Here is an 18,670-nt window from a genome sequence, read left to right on the forward strand (position 1 = left end):
AAATGAAATACTGGACTGGGTCCAACATTGCTGCAAAACTTTTGAACTCAATGAGCCAAGTCTGTAGATGTCTAGCAAACCCATCATTCCTAGCATGATGTGATGGAATCTGTCCCTGAAGAGGGGGGTGATGTGATGCTGCTCGGAGAGGAGGGAGTAGAGAGCGCATTCCAGGCAGACAATTGTTCCCACAGCTTGGAGAGTGCGGGGGGGGGGGGCGAGGAAGAAAGTTAGACTAGCACCTCCCTAAATTCCCAAGAGTATTTTCCCCTTTAGCTCAGTTAAGGAAACTTTAGTCTGGCAAGATTGATGTCAGGAAAATTGGCAAAGAAACCATGCTGTTGGAAATGTAACTCTAGTTCATTTTATTGTTTCTACCATACACAGAATCTTGCCAGACTAAAGGTTCCTTAACTGAGCTAAGGGGAAAAATACGCTTGGGAATCTAGGGCAGTGCTAGTCTAACTTTCTTCCTTGCCCCCCCCCCCACCGCATTCTCCAAACTGTGCAAGCTGTGGGAATGTTTATCTTCTTGGAATGCGCTCTCTACTCCCTCCTCTCCGAGCTCCATCACATCACCCTGCTCTTCAGGGACAGATTCCATCACACATGTTAACATTACTCACAGTCTAAAACCTGTACTTTAAATGATTATGAGTCAATGAGGATACTGTTTTACTATTTTCGAGAAGATTGTTTCTTGACTCCTACCACCCTTCTATAATTACGTTGAAATCGAACATGGAAGCCATCTTTATGCTTACCCAGGGAGTGGGAGGGGGTTCTCACTTTTTCATAGTATTTTTTTCTCCCTCCAACATGCACAGGGGCATGGCAGGGCAAAGAGGGTCCATGCCTCTTTCAGCCCCTAACAGAGGCTTCAAAATTTATTTTAGCCCTAATTTTGGGGGGTGAAGGTAGGAAAATAAATGTGCTGCTGTATGTTGATGCTGCAAGCTTACGGTGACACTAGGGACTACATTTCTGTGCGATCCACTGGTCAGATGGTAGAAATCAAAATGTTCTTGAATTTCCTGTCTGCCTATCTGCTAAGCAGTCTTGATTTCTGCAATTTCATTCTACACCTCCATATGACTCACTCTCTACAATATCTTCTGTTTATTATGCTAAGTCTGTAGCAGGAATGTGTTACAGCCAAAAAGGCTGTGAAACCAAGATTAAAAACGCAACTCTCCCAAACTGAAAATATACAAAGCAAGTTGGTTGCATCAAACTTGCACCAGCTCACAGAGTTCGTTAGTCATGGGATAGCTGCCAACCTTTTTCTAACCCCCCCCCCAAAAAAACCCCATACCATGCAGGACAAACTGATTCTGACGAAGGAAATTACATCTTTCTCAGAATATGCAAGCCACCTGACCTCACAGACCTTAGGCAGATTTGCTTTCTTGGTACCTGCTAAAAAAGAGCCTCTCATCTCTTGCAGTTACACAAATAATAAATGGAGATGGGCTGGGTCTCTCCTTGGTGTCTCTCCATAGCTTGCAACAACAAACAACAAAAAATGCGTTTGAAGAGCAGTTGCTTCTAGTTATGGAGACTGTTTAAGCCATAGGATGTATTAGCCTTCTACAATGTTTTGGGCACATTCCAAAGAACTGGCACTGACCTGCAACATCTTCCTACACGTTCTGCCCTACAGAAAGACTGCTTTTTTCCCTCAGTGACTCAGCTCAAGCTCATCAGAAGTCGCACTGTTGTCTATTTTGACTTCTGGGGGTTCCTCAAAGTCTCATAATGGGAAGGACACTTCATCCCCTTTTAGTTGAGGATAATGAGCTTTGAAATTGGGGACCTTCTGGAAAGAAGAGAATTCTTCTATGTTACTGACTCCAGAAACTGCTTCATCAATCAAAAGCAGTACTTGGTTTTTCTCTTGTTCTATTTCATTATTTTTCATATGTACTGAAATCTTGTCCTTTGGTGCAGATTATGAAGGCCAATATATGAATGTCCTAAAGAAATAAATTAAACTTTTCCTAATAGATCCAGTCTTTTTTCCAATCCCAGGTAATAGGAATTACAAGAACTGAACGGGGATTTTTGTATGCTAAGTAAGAAATGTACCACTGATCTATTTTTATACATTGCAGGTATACTTCATCCAATCTCCTTGGGGATTGAGGCAGTGTATATGACCTTTCTTTCCCACTACATTATTATTTCTTCACAACTTAGCAACATAGAACTAGGTTGAGAAATAATCACCAGCCTAAAATAATCTAATGAGATTCCCAGTCAAGTGGAATCTAGATTTGATCCTTAATCTTTTTGGCCTTAATATGATATACCACTAAACCAAAGAGGCCTTCAACAGCTACCATCTTTCCAGACCTTTCCCAGCACCAGTACCTCGAACATTTTTCATTGGAGATGCTGGAATTCAATGCACATTGTCTAGCAGTTAGCTACAGTCACTCCTGTAAATTCATGTTCCTGGGTACTCGCTTAACTGAAACCGCAACCAATCACACAGCTAATTTATTTCAGATCTCTTTCAGCACTGCCTATACCACATCTGGCCATATCATTCCTTTACCGAGCCCATTCCTCCACCCCCTTTTCCTGCCTCTCTCAGATTCCTTCTCCTGAAAGGCTAACTTAGATTAGCTAACTACTGAGAGGATGTACCTGAACCCACTCACTTCTAAAGGTTCTAAGCTTTCGCTTTTAGAGGATGCAGACATACCATAGTAGGCAAAAACTCAGATGAAATATTCCCTACTGTGATAACAACAACGATAAAGAGATGTTCCATCTAAGACAGAACCCACCAGCTGAGATTCTGACTGCTTGTATTTGCCATTTAATTAAACTGGGACAACCTTTTCATCTGTTAAAACGTTTCCAGCCAGCTAATGCAAGATAATCAACCATTTGTCTCCTTCCAACTCTTTCCTAACTATTCCAGTCTTGCTGTGTTGTCTCTATTCTCGTCAAGGCTCTGCAATCCTAACCCCTCCTTTTGGAGGAATATTGCCTCTTCCCACTGCATGAAGTTTTTAACATGTACTTCCTAAATGCAGGTCTTTTCCAAATCCTGTCACTGGGAAAATGTGTGGCCAAGACAATTTGATTTGTATGACCTGTTGCTGTTGCTCATTAGGTATTTTTATAGGTTGCTGGCTCTTTGTTTTATTGTTTGTGTGATGCTGTTTTTATAGCATTATTGTGACAATTATACTTGTTCTTCTGGAAGCTTGTTTTTGTTCTGAAGTCCACTTGAAAGACAGGTGTTTTGCTTTTTTTTTTAAAAAAGTAAACTACCTGGTTTCTTTTTTCTCTCTAACCAGAATCCCTTTCTCTGGCCTCTGTAAGATTTCATCTACTTGATCAGCAGCAGAAACAATCTTGTCATTTGCCATCTTGGTACACGTTGGGCATCTCAACCAGTCATTACCGGGGGCTTCAACACCCCCACACATTTACCAAGCAGAAAGTCACATCAAGAGGTGTTTGCAGCACCTCTCAAGCTAAACACACCAAACTGTCTTTTTCTTAAATTTATTTCAAGAGGTTTGATTCCGCTTTTTTACTAAAAAGCACTCAAAGCAGCTGGCAAAAAGAAATGCAATTGTCATTTACAGCCAAGACTTGAAAACTGTATTTAAAACATCAGTTCAGAAGCGTGAAAGTCAATTAGAAAATCAACTAACTCAAACCAGCAAAAGCCACTAAGAGAAGCCAGGCCTGGATTTTACCCCCCAAAATTGACAAATTAGAGCTAGACAAGTCTCTGGTGGGAAGGGACTCTACAAAATTGGACCATCTACTGAAAAAAACTCTGCTCCTGTGTGGATATGAGTCCACCTTTGGATAATGCGGGTGGAGAAGGACTTAGATGGAAATCCAGCTCAGTGTTTCTCAACCTTGGCAACTTCAAGATGTGTGGACTTCAACTCCCAGAATTCCCCAGCCAGCATGTGGGAACAGTTTTTTGACCTGCAGGATATTCTAGGAGCTTCTCTAGGCTGGAATATAAATACTTTAAATGACTAAGTAAAGGTGCCTTCAGAAGCTCCACAAACACTGCTCTTGTTGAAAGGCATACCTCTAAAGAAACCCTTTGTATTCTAGGATCTCCAACAGACACAAATTTAACCAATGACAAAGACCACTAGAAAGCCCAAGGAAGATTGGTCTTGAAGACTCTGCGTTGGATGAAACTTACCTATGGATTTACTTTCAGATGGCTGCTCCAGTTCCCGAAAAGCACTGTATTTATCTCCATAATCTATGGTGCACATTAAAAAAAATGTAGTTAAAGTTTCGATAGCCACAAAGCTACTGTTCTGTACTAGCCGGCGGCCAATATTGGAAGGCTTTCCTGCACGAGGAATCACCTGGCCCCGATACCCCACTGGGCGTTTCTATTTGCATCATCTATATGGGACTGGATTCAGTCTCTAACGCTGTAGAGGGCAGAAGCAGAACCAAGAGGTTAAAACTAGATGAAAGGAGGTTCAGGTTGGACTGAACTTAGAACTTCCTGAGAGTGTGAGCTGGCGGCCAGAAGAACAGGCTCCCACTTGAAGTGGCAAGTTCAATTTTGCTGGAGGTCATATGCGTCCTGCGCTCAACAGGGGGTTGGACTAGATGAAATCTTCTGGCCTCTAAGAAATCTTCCAGTTCTGTGGTTCTTTGCCATGGGATAAAGTGAATCAGTGCTGCAAGTGATACATTTCAGGTGATGACAGAGTAGGGGATGGGAACCAAAAGAATCCTGGGAATACCCATAGGCAAGCTTGTGAAACTGGTAACGTATTTGCTATTGCTCCGGTTCAGTGTGTCTTAGAGTTAGGATTTTAGCCTTCCTGTGGAGTTGATTTCCTGGTCAGGTCTACCTTGTGGGGCTGGCACCTCGATATTCCAGCTCGATCATCTTGTTTCTACTGCTTATGAGAGCTGTTTGGACTGATCCATCTAAGATGGCTTAAAAACTCATTTATGCTCGGTCTGTTTCTAGCAGTCACTGATATTATTCTTTCCTAAGGGCTTGATTGGCTTTTTTTTTTAATTATCAGAGATTTGTGTCTTTGAATGCTTGCTTGTGCCTGTTCGCAGTCCTAGTTGTCAAGAGAAGCCTGACAGTTTGGTTCAACCCAGTTGTAAGGAAAGCGGAAGAGAAAAGTACATTTATAAATGTGACTTTTTTTAAAATCTCCAAGTGGAGCTGTACCTTCAGCAGGCTTGTCCGATGCAATCCCTTTAAAAACAGCGTATTTATCCACAGCAGATGTCATCTTGGGGCCCGAAAGGGGTATCAGCATTGAAGGAGCACTAAAGAAAAGAAAGAAGAGAAGTCAGAGCATAGTTGGAAGAGGAGGGATGTTAGCTATTAGGACAGACATGGGGCAAAAAAAATTAATTGGGAAAAATCATGATCAAGATCAGTTCTGGTCATGCCTGAACGCAGCCCTACTTAGAGTGAAATATGGGATGTGGATATTTCAGGCATATATCGGAATGAAGAAAGCCACATAGAACAAATATGTCCAGCGCCTGCCAACCTTTATGTTAAACACTCTCCAAAAATATTTTCAGAATAAGTGATATAGAACGTGGAAAATCAGTTTGCCACCTACAAACATTCTGTCCCAAATATATGGCCCTTTTCTTGAATGGTATATTTTAATTTTTGAAGAGGGACTGGATCCTGCATCATACCACGCAGGGAGGTACAGAGCTGCATCTGAGTTAGGGGAAAGGGCACAAAGGGGTCTTCTGCTTTGGGGGCAGGGGTCTCCTGTAGGTAGAACACGGCAGGAGCCACTTCTGGCATCCCTTTCCCCCGCCACATTCCTCTTCCCCCACTTTTTTCTTTTTGTGGGGAAAGACTTATTCTTTCTCACCCCACAGAACGCTGGAAAGAAATCATGCAAATGCTCCCAGGACCGTCTGCCTGACCCACACTTGACAACCCTCCCAAAACAGGACACAATACAACCAGGTTTGCCATGGAGGGAGAAACCAATAAATACCAAGTGTGAAAACAGAGCAGATCCAGCTGGGGGCTGCAGAGAAAAAAACAACAACCAGGAGACAGAAACATTCCCCCGATGAATTTTTATGGGGGAGGTAGCTTGGTAATGGCTCCTGTGTTGCTGACTGCTCCATTCTAAGCTCCTCTCTCACTTCTTTCACATTCACGTGGCTTAGAGCAGAGCTATTTTTCAGGGGTTGAAAAAAATTCTAGAAGCCATACTACTTCATTTATATACCTTCCTTAGAGAAAATCCATCCTCCTCCTTTGATGCATCTTTCCTTTCCATTCAATATTTCTTTCATCTCTGTATTCTGTTTTGTTCCCCCCCCCCTTTCCCTCATGCACTTGTTTTCTCTTTTCTCCACACCCATTTTTCCCCCTTTGGCTGCTTCTGATGATCACATCTCCATTTAATAAGGGAGAACAGGAATATGCTTTGGGGGCTCACTTTTAAACTGGATAAATTAGAAACATGTACCTCTTCTTTAACGAGGCTGGCTCTTTCTGATCTCTAGGTTTTGAACCTCTGGTTCTATCATCAGGCTAATGCATGAATCTGAGCGAGGCTTACTCCGCTCCGCTAAGGAGCGCAAGGGACAAACGCAGAAGTCCCTTAACCTTTCCCCATGTACAGGAAACGTGGAAATGTGAAAAAGGCAAATTTACATGTGACAAGGTATGTGGATTCCAAAAAACAAACTCCAGTTCTGCAGGAAAGAATCAAAATAAAGCATAATTTTGCATGCTACCTGTTTAGCTTTTGTGGAGGGAACTGCAAATTAGAGTTGTCACCAGCTAAAGAAATCTTAGATCATGAATCCTGAGTTGTTTCAAATCCACATGCATCTAGATATATTGAAAAACCATCATTCTAAAAGAGGAGGGTGTCTTTAAAAATAAAAGACGAAACCTGCTCACGTTCGCACAGACAGAACAGCCACTGCTGTAAAATCGGCACTGCCTTCCTATGCAATTAAGAAGAAATGTTTTGGCTTAGATGGGCCTGGCTACCTACAGATTTCACTTTTTTTCATTAAAAAATACATTTTTAAAGATCTGCAGTCCAATGAATTGTGCCTTCTTTCAAGCTGAACTCCTTGCCCTTTGACGCTTTTTAAGACTGATTAATCTGGCTGACTAAGAGATGAAACAAGTCCACAATTCCCAGTTCAGATGTAACTGGTTATGCAGAGGTGTACAGAATTCTCCTAAACCTGTGTTTGTAACTCTTCACAGAGCAAAAGCACGGTGATTTCCCTTTCCCTCCACTTCTTCTCTCTCTCCTGACAGCTCCACACAGTACCCTGATCATTAAACTGAGCAACTTTTTTCACCCCAAGTCCCAGCCATTCAATGTAAAGACAAGCAAACATCTGAACTCCCGGAAGCATCTGATTTACTATTCCTTTTAAAAAACAGGAATCAGAAACAAGGATCTTCCTAGTGCTGTTTCAAAACTCCTTATCAGCAGCTTGCAAGGCTTGTACAAGTCAAATATTCTCTTTTATTGGTAAGTCAAATAGTTTCTGGATGCATGCTAACAGCAATCTGTGAAGCTTGATAATGGGGGAAAAGTTGCACAATTCCAAAAGGGAGCATTTATGGAAGCGTGGCTCAATTCCATGCTGGGCCTCTAAACAGGATATTTTTATAATGGATCAAACAGTTAATCACCGATCAAGCCTCCGCTGCAGCAGTCCCGAACAAAAGCCGTTTAAGCAATTAATCTTGCTAGACTAAACGATGATATTATTCCCGAGAAGGAGACTGATTAGAACCGGCTCCAGATGAAAACCTTCTTCCCCAAATCTGACAAACGTGCCGACCCGTTCGATTTAGACTGCCATTCAGATCAACACACAACACGACTCCCGATAATGCCGATGACGATAATGGTGACGATAATGTTATTGGGGTTTTAAAATCATCCGCATCAGCTTCTTACTAAGCTTAGAGATGAACACGCGGCGTTCGCGTCAAGCATTATTAGACAGCAGGGAAAGAGTTTTTATTTCTTCCTTGGTTTTACTTCCCCAGGCCTTTTAAATCCCTTTAACGCCTCCAGTGTAGCGCTGTTGTTTTTAATGCTGCTTTAGATGCTGTTCTTATTCTGCTGGGTCGCTGAATTATTTATCTGCGTGTCGTTTTGCTCGGCTTTGTTAGCTACCCTGAGAATGACAAAGGAGGAAAAGTAGGATAGGAGAGAGGTGAAATGAAGCAAGTAAAACGCAACGCAGGGCTGCGACGTTTTACGTTCTGGACTTAGCAAAAGTCCTTTTGGGAAAGCTTCCGGAGTCCTCAAATTAGGCTTGGCACTATCCAAGATGGCTGCACGCAACTCTGAAGGATCATTTTTACGGCCTGCAGAATCCCTCTGACCACAGTTGCTCTAAGCTGGCAGCTTTCTGAGCTGTTCCTACCACCACCAAGCATCCAGAGAAATACAGAAAATCCCAGCTGCAACTTCACTAACATAGATTTGGCCCAAGAGGAAGAATACTTAAGAAGGATTGGAAAACCCCCAAGGTTTGCAGAAGAAGAAAAGAAACCCTAAGACAATTATAAAACACTCACACTCACACACGCGCACACATATATATATATCGGAAATCACCTGTTTAGGTGACTTGATGCAAATATTAAGTTGGTTGTATGAATCATTATACACTGCACATATAGTGGTTACCGAACATTGAAAGCATACTGGAAAAAACAAAAGGAAACTTGAAGCGAGGAAAAGAATCCCCGGAAAATGTGCAGAATCGCTCTGCGATGCAACATTTTGCTGCAGGGGACACTCGTCTTTTTAGTGCTCCATCAGTGGACGTGGCTGTCACGCTGTTCTCCAAACCTCCAACAGTTGAGGAAACTGTGGGTTTAGAGCAAGGGTATGTAACCTATGGTCCACAGGCAACTTGTGGACCCTCTTCCTGAGCCCACTAAGCCTCCAAACATTGCCACAAAACGTAGGCACAGCTTCCAATTTTCTTGGACAGAGAACAACTAAATCAAGGGTGGAAGCCTTGGCTTGGGCAGCAGCAGAAGGAAACTTAACTGCTTGGCCTACTGTACGCCCGTATCAGCAACGGTTTTAAAAACTCCTCTCCCAGTCTCCAAAAGAGTGTCTGTCCCAGCCTTCAGTAAATATAAAAGAATACATGCTACTCTCATTTCAAGACAAATGCAGCACTTCTGTATCTCTAACCTCTGGACCTGGACATGCACCTGCTCTAAAGGAGTTAAGACCGGAGCAGAGAATCATGCAGACATCACATGACCTGCCTCATCCCAGGTCACCTGGGTTTCCGCCCTCCTTGTTGCATCATACAATCAATTTAACATTCACCGATAATCACCTGGGTTCTGAGTGTGCATTAGTACACCGCGTGCACCTCATATGTAAATGGTGGAATGCAGGCAACAGTAGATTAGTTTGCAAGGCAGTCTGTAAATTAGGGATCCTAGCTTGCATAAAACCACATAAGCATGCTTGGGATAAATCTGATTTAGCTGTGCTTGTGGCATACTGGCCAACATGTCCAAAACTGACTGCTACCACCCTTACCATTAGTTGAGAATACCGCACACTGCACTAGTGCAACTAAGAATGGTAACCTAGTCTGGTATTTCTCAAGCTTGGCAATGTTAAGCTGTGTGGACTCCAACTCCCAGAATTCCGGGAGTTGGAGTCCACACAGCCTAAAGGTGCTGAGGCTGAGAAACACTGACCTGGTCTGCATCTTCTCTACTTTACTAAGAAGTGTTTTACAAAAACTGATAGTTACATGAGAGTGTCAGATTCTCTACCTGCTCTGCTGCTGGGCTGCCAACGTTTTGTTTGATCCAGGTGCTTCCCCTTGAAAATCTGTAAAGGTATCATCAAGTCCCCCCGACTTAGAAGCATCCTGGAATTCCTGGAAGTCGTCATCGTCTGCTTTTGCAACCTAGATTGTAGGAGACATGAGAGCTTTTTCCAGGTGGAGAACCGCATATGCCTGCTTTTGGAGGAAAAGAGCCCTATTCTTTTACTTATATATTCTGTGTTAATGGTTTTCTATTTCACTGGCATGGTTTGTGCTACCTTGCTTCAATATAAATATACAATAAAACAGTACGAAGCAGCCAGAAATTCTGCACTGAATTATTAAAGTTTAAAATAAAAACCTATAAAACCTGAAAAGTAAAAGGTCCTTTCCAGATACTGAAAAACAAATTACACAAAGCAAAATAGAAGATCCCATCTCTGGTTGTCTCCTGCTTCAGTTGGAATAGGGACTCTGAGGTCACGCTCAACAACTACACAGGTTTATGTGATCCGGATTTCCCAGGAATTTCAGTTTGTTCTACAGGAGCAGAAGATCTGAAACCCTCAGATGTTGCTGGACACCAACTCCTATCATCCCTGACCTTTGGCCATGCTGTCTGAGGTTGATGGGAGTTGGAGCCCAATGATATGTGGAGGGTCATGACCTCAGCTCTTGTTTAGGCTTTTATAGGTCAAAACAACATATAGAATTGTATTCAGTAACTTTCCAACTGCCAAGTGGTGCGTTTTAGTTCTCCCAAATACAGCCTGAAAGCTCTGTTGCTCACATATACCCCAAAAGATGTATTTATTTTCATTTTTAATTAATGAATCCTACACAACTGATAACCTCCCCCATTCACAAAGGACTCTGGGAAGCACACAAAATCATAAAACACAATAATAAATAAGTAAATCCAAATCAGTATCATAAATAGAACTTAACCACAAAAGCAAAAAAAAAAAAAAAAAGATAAAATTCAAGATAAGCCCCGAGAGCTAGTCGGCTGGGACTGCAAGTTGAAATAAAACAGCTTTAGCTTGTTTGCAGAATTGCGGCGAGGTGGGGGCTGCATGTACTTCGTGGGCGGGGGAGGGGGGAAGGAATAGTACTCCACAAGGTGGGAGCTACTGCCATTTCTCCCACTCTTATGACCCTCAATGAGGGAGGGATTTTTCAGCAGGCTTTCTTTCAATGGCCAGACTGGATGGACAGATTCAGTTCAAGGTGCTGCCTGTTACAGCCTGATGCTGGGCCATTTAGGGCTTTAAAGGTAATGACCAGCATTTAAAACTTTATACCCTGATTTTCTGTTTGCAGAAGTACCCAAGGTGGCTGATATTATGTGTCTATATACTTTACAGCAGAGCTTTTCAATCTTTTTCAGGCTGCGGAACCTGTTAGTTACAAAAAAATTCCAGGAACCCATGAACAAGAGGCAAAAAAGAACCCTAGAGGTTCCACAGAACACAATTTGAGAAATCGTACTCTATAGCACACAATATTGTCATACAGGTTTTGACTTACGACCATTTGTTTAGTGACTGTTCGAAGTTATGACAGTGCCAAAAAGTGACTTGTGATTGGTCCTTGCACTTACAACTGTTGCAGCATCCCCACAGTCATGTGATCAAAATCTGGGTGCTTGGCAACCAGCATGTATTTACAACGGTTGCAGTGTCCTGGGGTCATGTGATTGCCATTTGTGACCTTCCCAGCCAGCTTCTGACATGCAAAATCAATGGGGGAAGCCAGATTCACTTAATGACTGCAGCCAAAAGGTTGTAAAATTTGGCACAGTCACGTGATGCCTCACTTAATGACCGCACTGCTTAGCAACCAAAGTTCTGGTCCCAATTGTAATCATAAGTTGAGGACTACCTGTACTGAAGAAGAGAAAGGCACGTCCTTTTCTACACAAGTCTGTCTCCCTTTCTTTTAACCAGCTCCTCTAAAATAATTGGTCTAGATAATATGTTCATACAGATGCTTGAATTCCATGGCTTAAAATAAAAAGCAAACAGAACAAGCTGCCTTAAGCTAAGACTAAGGATACCTTATGATGGGGAATATATCAGCACTAACCTGGTTTGCAGGGAAAGGTTGCATGAAACTGCTGGAAACCTGTGTGGTGGCTCCACCCACTGGTGCTGCCATGTTGGTCCCCACCACTGCTGGTCCTATACTAAGAGGCATGGAAACTGGTGGCCCAGGAGGCATCAAAGGCTGTTGGCTCACTGTGACCGGGATGGCCATCTGAAGCCCACTTAAGGTAGGAATGGGGGCAGAGGGAAATTGGTTTAAACCTTCAGGGCTTATGGCTGGAACTCCTCTCTGTGTGAGGAAAAACAACAGAAAAGGAAATAGAGTGTTCACACAACCCAGTTAAAGCATTTGCACACTGTGTAAAACTTAGCTGGGGATAACTTTAGTTTTGGCTCCATGTGTTGCATGAACCAGCTTGGTTAGTTTATTGCAGTATGTTTTTTGCCCGCCAGTGAGTTTCACGCACTAATTGATTGATTCAGTGTTTCTCAACTGTGGCTACTTTAAGATGGGTGGACTTCAACTCCCAGAATTCCCTGGCCAACCCTCAAAACCTGTTTTCACTTTGGAGCATTTCAAACTTAGAAAACTTTGCACCCCTCTAATAGCTTGCCAACCTTGATCCATGCCCCAGATTTCTTTCAGAAGATGTTAAAGCCATTCTCTCAACTGGTGCAAATTATTAACCCTTCTGATTCTGAGCCATGATCCTGAGAAGGGAAGCTCTGAATAGCATCTAGCCGTTTTCCCCCAATTCTCTCTGTTCTGTGTTCGGGGTTCACTTCCCTTTACCAACCTTAACTGCTATTCGCTGCTACGCAGGATGCCTGTTCTAATTTATGAAACCCACCTGCAAAACCTGGTTGTAAAGAAACTTAAGCTTATTTTGATCCACAATGAAAATGATACCACTATGTTTCATCACTGAGGTGCTTGCATGCTCATCTTTTTCTCTGCAAAGCCTGTCCCCAATCTTTTTACCAGGTATAAAATTACAAAGTTTTAGTATCTCCATTATACTCTTATTTTCCATGGGGAAATTCTGGGTAATCTTGACTGAATACAAATGCTATGGGTATTTGCACGTAACATTACCCGAGATGGGCAAGCCCTAGAAGAGGGGTCGCCTCTGACCCTACCTGAGTTAGCGCGATCATAGCTAAAACGGCGTAGAGTTCTTCTTTTGTCAGCTTCCCTGGAGTGGTGCGATTGGCTAAGGCCCAGATTTGCCCAAGAGTTTCTCTGGGAAGCCCAGACGACATCAGAACTGGATAGAGTTTGCCAGTATCTATCCCGGATGGCGTCATGGTGGTTTCTAGAATCTTCTTATAAAGGTCTGTGAAGGAAACAGTTGGTCCAAGAGACTGAATACTGCAAATTCAAGCACTGTGCCTTTTCTGCCAACAAGCATTAATCTGAATTGCTGGCAAAGATTATGAATTCAGGCATCCAAGGTCAACGGCTCCCAAGAGGGCACTTTCATTAAATGTGGAGGGAATTTGCCTTTTAGGCAAATGTCACTACCCGCTTCTGAAAGGACAGCTGCTATTGTGTGTCTGCATGTGTGTGTGTGTGTGTGTGTGTGTGTGTGTGTGTGTCAGTTCTGACACCTAGTAACTGCCTGGACAAGTCCCTGCAGTTTTCTTGGCAGGGTTTTTCGGAAGTGGTTTGCCATTGCCTGCTTCCTAGGGCTGGGAGAGAGTGGCTGGCCCAAGGTCACCCAGCTGGCTTTGTGCCTAAGGCAGCACTAGAACTCACGGTCTCCCGGTTTCTAGCCTGATACCTTAACCATTACACCAAACTGGCTTTAAATTTTTTTTTTAATCCTTCTAAAATGGCATCCTTGGCAACAGGATCCATCTTAAAATTCAGCGTTGTCTGATCAAAATTTAGCACGGTACTTTGTCAACATGTGTAAGCAACAAAATGGAAGTGAGCTGATAATAACACTAAAATGAAATTTCCTGCCTGAATCTTCACTGTCACCATTTTATTAATTATTACCTGGAACTAAATTATCACTGTAAATCCACGGAGGCATCATTTGGTGGATTGGATCCTGTGAAGGAAAAACCCCAACGCCTAAAGACACACACAAAGAGAGACATATATTTAGAAAATAGCTAAAGCAAACGACTTATCTGAGACACTTCTATCAGAGTATTTCATAGAAGGAACCAGCTCTCCAAAGACAGTTAAATAAATAAAAAGTGGTTGGTTCAAGAAGGAAGTAAAGTAAACAAGTAAAGAAGGAAATCCACTTTCTGCATTCAAATCAGCGCTCTGGAGCAAGTGGCAACAGCTGTAACTTTCTGCAAAACACTCCCAAGGTAGAGGAAAGACTCTGCAGAGCCGGATTTATTTACTGAATGTCTGATAATCATCTGTTTAATTAATTGCTTATAAAATCATCTGCGCATCTCGCAGACATCTCTGTTGGAGGAACTAACTTTAAAAGGTTAAGGTTCAAATAACAAATGGTACTGAAGTGGTTTCACATCCAAAGCCGGCAACTACCATATCAGAGCTGGAAGGTGGAAAACAACTGAACGCATGCACAGGCCAATGGCTATAAAGTCCATCACAAAGATAATATTATGGCACTTCACTGTTATTTTGATACAGTATAACATTCCAAACTGGAAAAACCATTCCAATTTTATGGAGTCCATTCCAAGTGCACTTCTAGAAATAATTCAAGTGACTTTGTTAGTTTGTATACTCATTAAATAGCTGGTTCACTGAATTCCAACGCAACCTTTTGAAGCCTATTGCCATTGTTATCAAACAACAAGAAAAAAATCCATTCAGCAGTCCAAGTGCTGCCCGATAACTAAAGCAGGCAGAAATACCACTGCCAAATCAGAACATTTTGTAAATGTGCTTAAATAGGATTTGACGCTGAGATATATTTAGGTTAGCAGCTTACGCATGATCAAAGAGAACAAGAGGACCCTGAATGGCATAAGCTCTGCATGTGCTAATGCTGACATACTGTATAGGTGCAGGTGAAAAGACCGTCAAAACAGATATACAATGAATAACTTGCAATATGTAATTAGGTGATGGCTCTGCTGGTGGTTAAGCCTGCTGCCCAACTGCTGCTAATGCTAATGGGCAGCATCAAGTTCCTGTCAATTCTTAGTCTTTTAAATCTTTAAAACTGAGCAGCCCTTTAGGCAGAAGACAGGTAGGAAGACAGCAGCCTTAGATGTATTAAAGATAAAGGCTGAAAGAAAGAGTTTCTTATACACCACTGGAGATCCTAATGCCAGTTAGTAGCACTCGGTGACCTTTCCAACAGCAGTGACATGTGACTTCTGGTCATAAATTACACACTGCAAGATGAAGTCTTCCCTTTTATCAACTATAACACCTGCTTCCTTCAAACCTGCACCATTGTTAGGCCAACTCCACCAACCTGGCACCCGCTGGATAAACTGGGCCTGCAAAAAGCCAGAGGGCTGGAATTCTGGGAGTGGTAGTCCTAGCACATCTGGAAAGTGCCATGTTGGAGAAAGTTGCTCATAGCAACTGAGGACCAATTCTCCCTGGGCAAGGTAAGTGACAGCAAGAACCGAAAAGAAGAGGAGGAAGAAGAGGAAGAGGAAGCAGCACCATGCATGATTAACATTTTACTTAAAAAAGACGACAGGCTCAAAGTTTACGCAAAAAGCTGGTTAAATTTGAGTTTTTACATTACTGACAGATCTTGCCAATATTATGTGTTAAGTCAGGATAAAAGATGCTTCATTGTTATTATTCAAGCAGGGATTCAGAGCAAAATCATCCAGCATTCACATTACGAGGTCAGAACAGTGAAGCAGCATACACCTTGCTGAAAACAACAGATTTGCTCACCGCCCTCTTCAACTGGCAGGTTTTGTTCTGAAGCCTTGTTTGCCTCTGGAAAGGGGGTTCCCTTGGGGAGGGCCCCTAGGGACTTCCTGCCACAGGCTGCTAACTTGGGATCAGTGCTGTTTACAGCCGAAGCCGCAGCGCTGAGCTCAGCCTCTGGCACCTTACGTTTGATTTGAGTCTGCCCAAATTCACTCATCCCACAAGGCGGCAAAGGCTTGTCTTCTAAGAAATGGCCTGGATAAATAAAAGGAGGGATTAGATGGACTTGCCGAGTCACTTCAGTCGGGAGCTTCACCCCATTCCTTAATCCCACAGGCAAAACGAAAACACAAATGCACCAACCGCCCTACAAATAAGCAGGACTGGTGCAGACTCAGGGCCCATCAGCCTCTTTTAACATTTTCTTTCTGCCTGACTCACAATATTCTGCAACTACTGAGCGTATCCAGAACTCAGCAGGAGAAGAAAAGGGAGGAGGAGAGATATATTGTCCTTGAAAAAAAAAATTAACAGGATTTTTTACATTCTGAAGGTCAAGGATTGTAAAGGAGAATAATCTAACTATTCCAACTATGCAAATTTGAACTGACTGATTTCTGTCTACTAGAACACTCTTAAATTACTCGAATACTTTCTGGCTTTTCTGATCTGAAAATGCTAATGTTTCTTTCTTTACTCTCTATCAAGTCAGGAGTCTGTTTTGCAAATGCCTTGAAAAATATAGACCAAAGACACTTTGTATTCTCAGAGTGTTTTGGAGGGGCAGTGGGTGGGGGGAGGCTGTCCTTCGCTTTTCACTTGCTTCCCAGCAAGTTTGGGGACGGTCTTGATGTCAACTTAATGCTGCTCTGTATTTGTCAAAACTCAGATTCAGGGCCTGAAGATTCTGTTAAAATTTAGTCAACAGCATGACCTAGTATAGACACAGCTTTAAAATTCCCCCCTCTTCTCCTTCCCTCTCTTTTTTTTGGGGGGAGGGGGTGTTCCTGACAAAGAGCTCTTGAAACTCAAAAGCAAGCACATTCTTTCATGCCATTTTAATTGATCCTTACAAGGCTACAGCCCAACTGTAAATTTTGGATTTTTTTTTTCACGGAACAACTTGGCTAGGATTGCTGTTCTTTCTGCAAACCTTTGGTTCTAATCTATTTATTAGGGGTACTGTTTCTCTACTGGAATTCAGGATTAGAGAGAGGGAGAGGATATATTCATTATTCCTGCGATAGGGGCCAAATAAGCACATGCCTTCAATTTAGTCATCTTGAGTGCCTTCCACATAAAAGGTAGGATGGTACTTGTATTAAAAATACAGGTAGTCCTCACTTAACAACCATTTGTTTAGTGACAGTTCAGACTACAACGGTGCTGAAAAATCCAACTTATGACCAGTCCTCATACTTACAACCGCCACAGTGTCCCCGCAGTCACATGATCACAATTTGGGCACTTGGCAACATTCACTTAACAACTACATGGTTTGCTTAACACCTGCTGTGATTTGTTTAACGCCCGCCGCAAAAAAGGTCATAAAATTGGGTCAGATTTGCTTAATGACCACTTCACTTAGCAACTGAAATTTTGGTCCCAATTGTGGTTGTTAAGCAAGGACAACCTGTAATAATCTAAATAATCTGACCATAAAATTCCCTACAAACACATATTCAGCAGTTCCGCTGTGGTCAATGGGCTTAGTAAAGGTAAAGGTTTCCCTTGACGTAAAGTCCAGTCGAATCCGACTCTAGGGGGCGGTGCTCATCTCCGTTTCTAAGCCTTGGAGCCGGCGTTGTCATAGACACTTCCGGGTCATGTGGCCAGCATGACGACTCGGAACGCCGTTACCTTCCCGCCGAAGCGGTACCTATTGATCTACTCACATTTGCATGTTTTCGAACTGCTAGGTGAGCAGGAGCTGGGACGAACAACGGGAGCTCACCCCGCTGCGCGGTTTCGAACCGCCGACCTTACTCCAAATTAAATGGGTGGAAGATAGTATCCCATCTGTAAATCATCTGTCCTTCTACGCTTGAATTCTATCTGGCTGAAGAAATTAAAGCAAAACACAAAGTTGGTTCCCAGGCTCAGCACAAGTCTATTTTATTCCCCGAAAGACATGGTGTGTTACCTGTTTTCTGAGTGTTTTGTGAAGCTGGAGAAGGAGAGAAATAGGGTACTGGTCCCAGAGTACCCTGGAGGATGGAGGTTACAGGAAACTGGACTGGAGGGAGAGCGTGGGCCACAGCCTTCTCTGAAAGCCACTGCCCAGCCTGAGAAGCAGGATGACAAGACCGAAAAGGCTGGGAAGAGATTGGAGGCATGAATGGTGGGGTTTCGACAGGTCCCTGAATAAAGTCACTAAACTCCTCGTCGTCAAGAAAGGCAGTAGTTTGGGAGACAGACACAGTAGAATGAAATGGTGTGGGATGATCTGTGAAATGGAATGAACACAGGCATGTACATACACACAAGATGGAAACCCCAGGAGGAAAACAAGCCTTGTTGCTTAAAAAAAAAGAAGTGCCCATTTCTAGGACCTAGAAGGTGGTATTAGGAGGGAGCCGTGCAGCCTGGCGATGTACAATCCCACGTTTTTATGCTATGATTCGCTTGCACTGCTGAACAGACAAGCAGCTTCTGAATTTCAAATTGAGAAGGGAAAATAACTCGCTTCTTCAGCAAGTGGTGAAAAGGAGAAGGAACGCCTTCCTCTCTGTGGTCCCCATCCAGCTTCTTACAAGCATTAAAATCACCCAGAAGGGCCTTGGTTAACATGGTTCTCACTGTTTAAAATGCTGAAGCGTGCAGAGAGGACTTTTATCAGTTAGATGGCATATTCGCAGAGGGCTCCCTGCTAGAGAGAGAAGTGGGACCAACTCCTTGAGAAAGTTGAGAATTTACCCAGAAGGACCCCCGCTGCTATATTCTAAGTCAGCTTTCAGTGATGCACAGGCGA

The 18,670-nt window shown here is 42.9% G+C and overlaps 1 protein-coding gene across 3 annotated transcripts in view; it reads right to left on the bottom strand.

Moving 5' to 3' along the window:
• SYNRG (synergin gamma) overlaps window positions 1-18,670 on the bottom strand; it is a 69,883-nt gene that overhangs the window by 38,513 nt on the left and 12,700 nt on the right. For 2 of the 3 annotated variants that reach the window (XM_063296764.1, XM_063296761.1), the window contains exons 7-13: window positions 17,843-18,145; window positions 13,864-13,941; window positions 12,999-13,195; window positions 11,899-12,147; window positions 9,815-9,951; window positions 5,201-5,301; window positions 4,193-4,255 (exon numbers count right to left, since the gene is read on the bottom strand). In XM_063296764.1, the coding sequence (XP_063152834.1) occupies window positions 4,193-4,255; window positions 5,201-5,301; window positions 9,815-9,951; window positions 11,899-12,147; window positions 12,999-13,195; window positions 13,864-13,941; window positions 17,843-18,145 (1,128 nt within the window). The remainder of the gene's footprint in view (window positions 1-4,192; window positions 4,256-5,200; window positions 5,302-9,814; window positions 9,952-11,898; window positions 12,148-12,998; window positions 13,196-13,863; window positions 13,942-17,842; window positions 18,146-18,670) is intronic. The other variant, XM_063296773.1, reaches the window with a different exon arrangement.

The sequence above is a fragment of the Candoia aspera genome, chromosome 1 (genome assembly GCF_035149785.1).
Source record: "Candoia aspera isolate rCanAsp1 chromosome 1, rCanAsp1.hap2, whole genome shotgun sequence".
Classification (NCBI taxonomy): Eukaryota; Metazoa; Chordata; class Lepidosauria; order Squamata; family Boidae; genus Candoia; species Candoia aspera.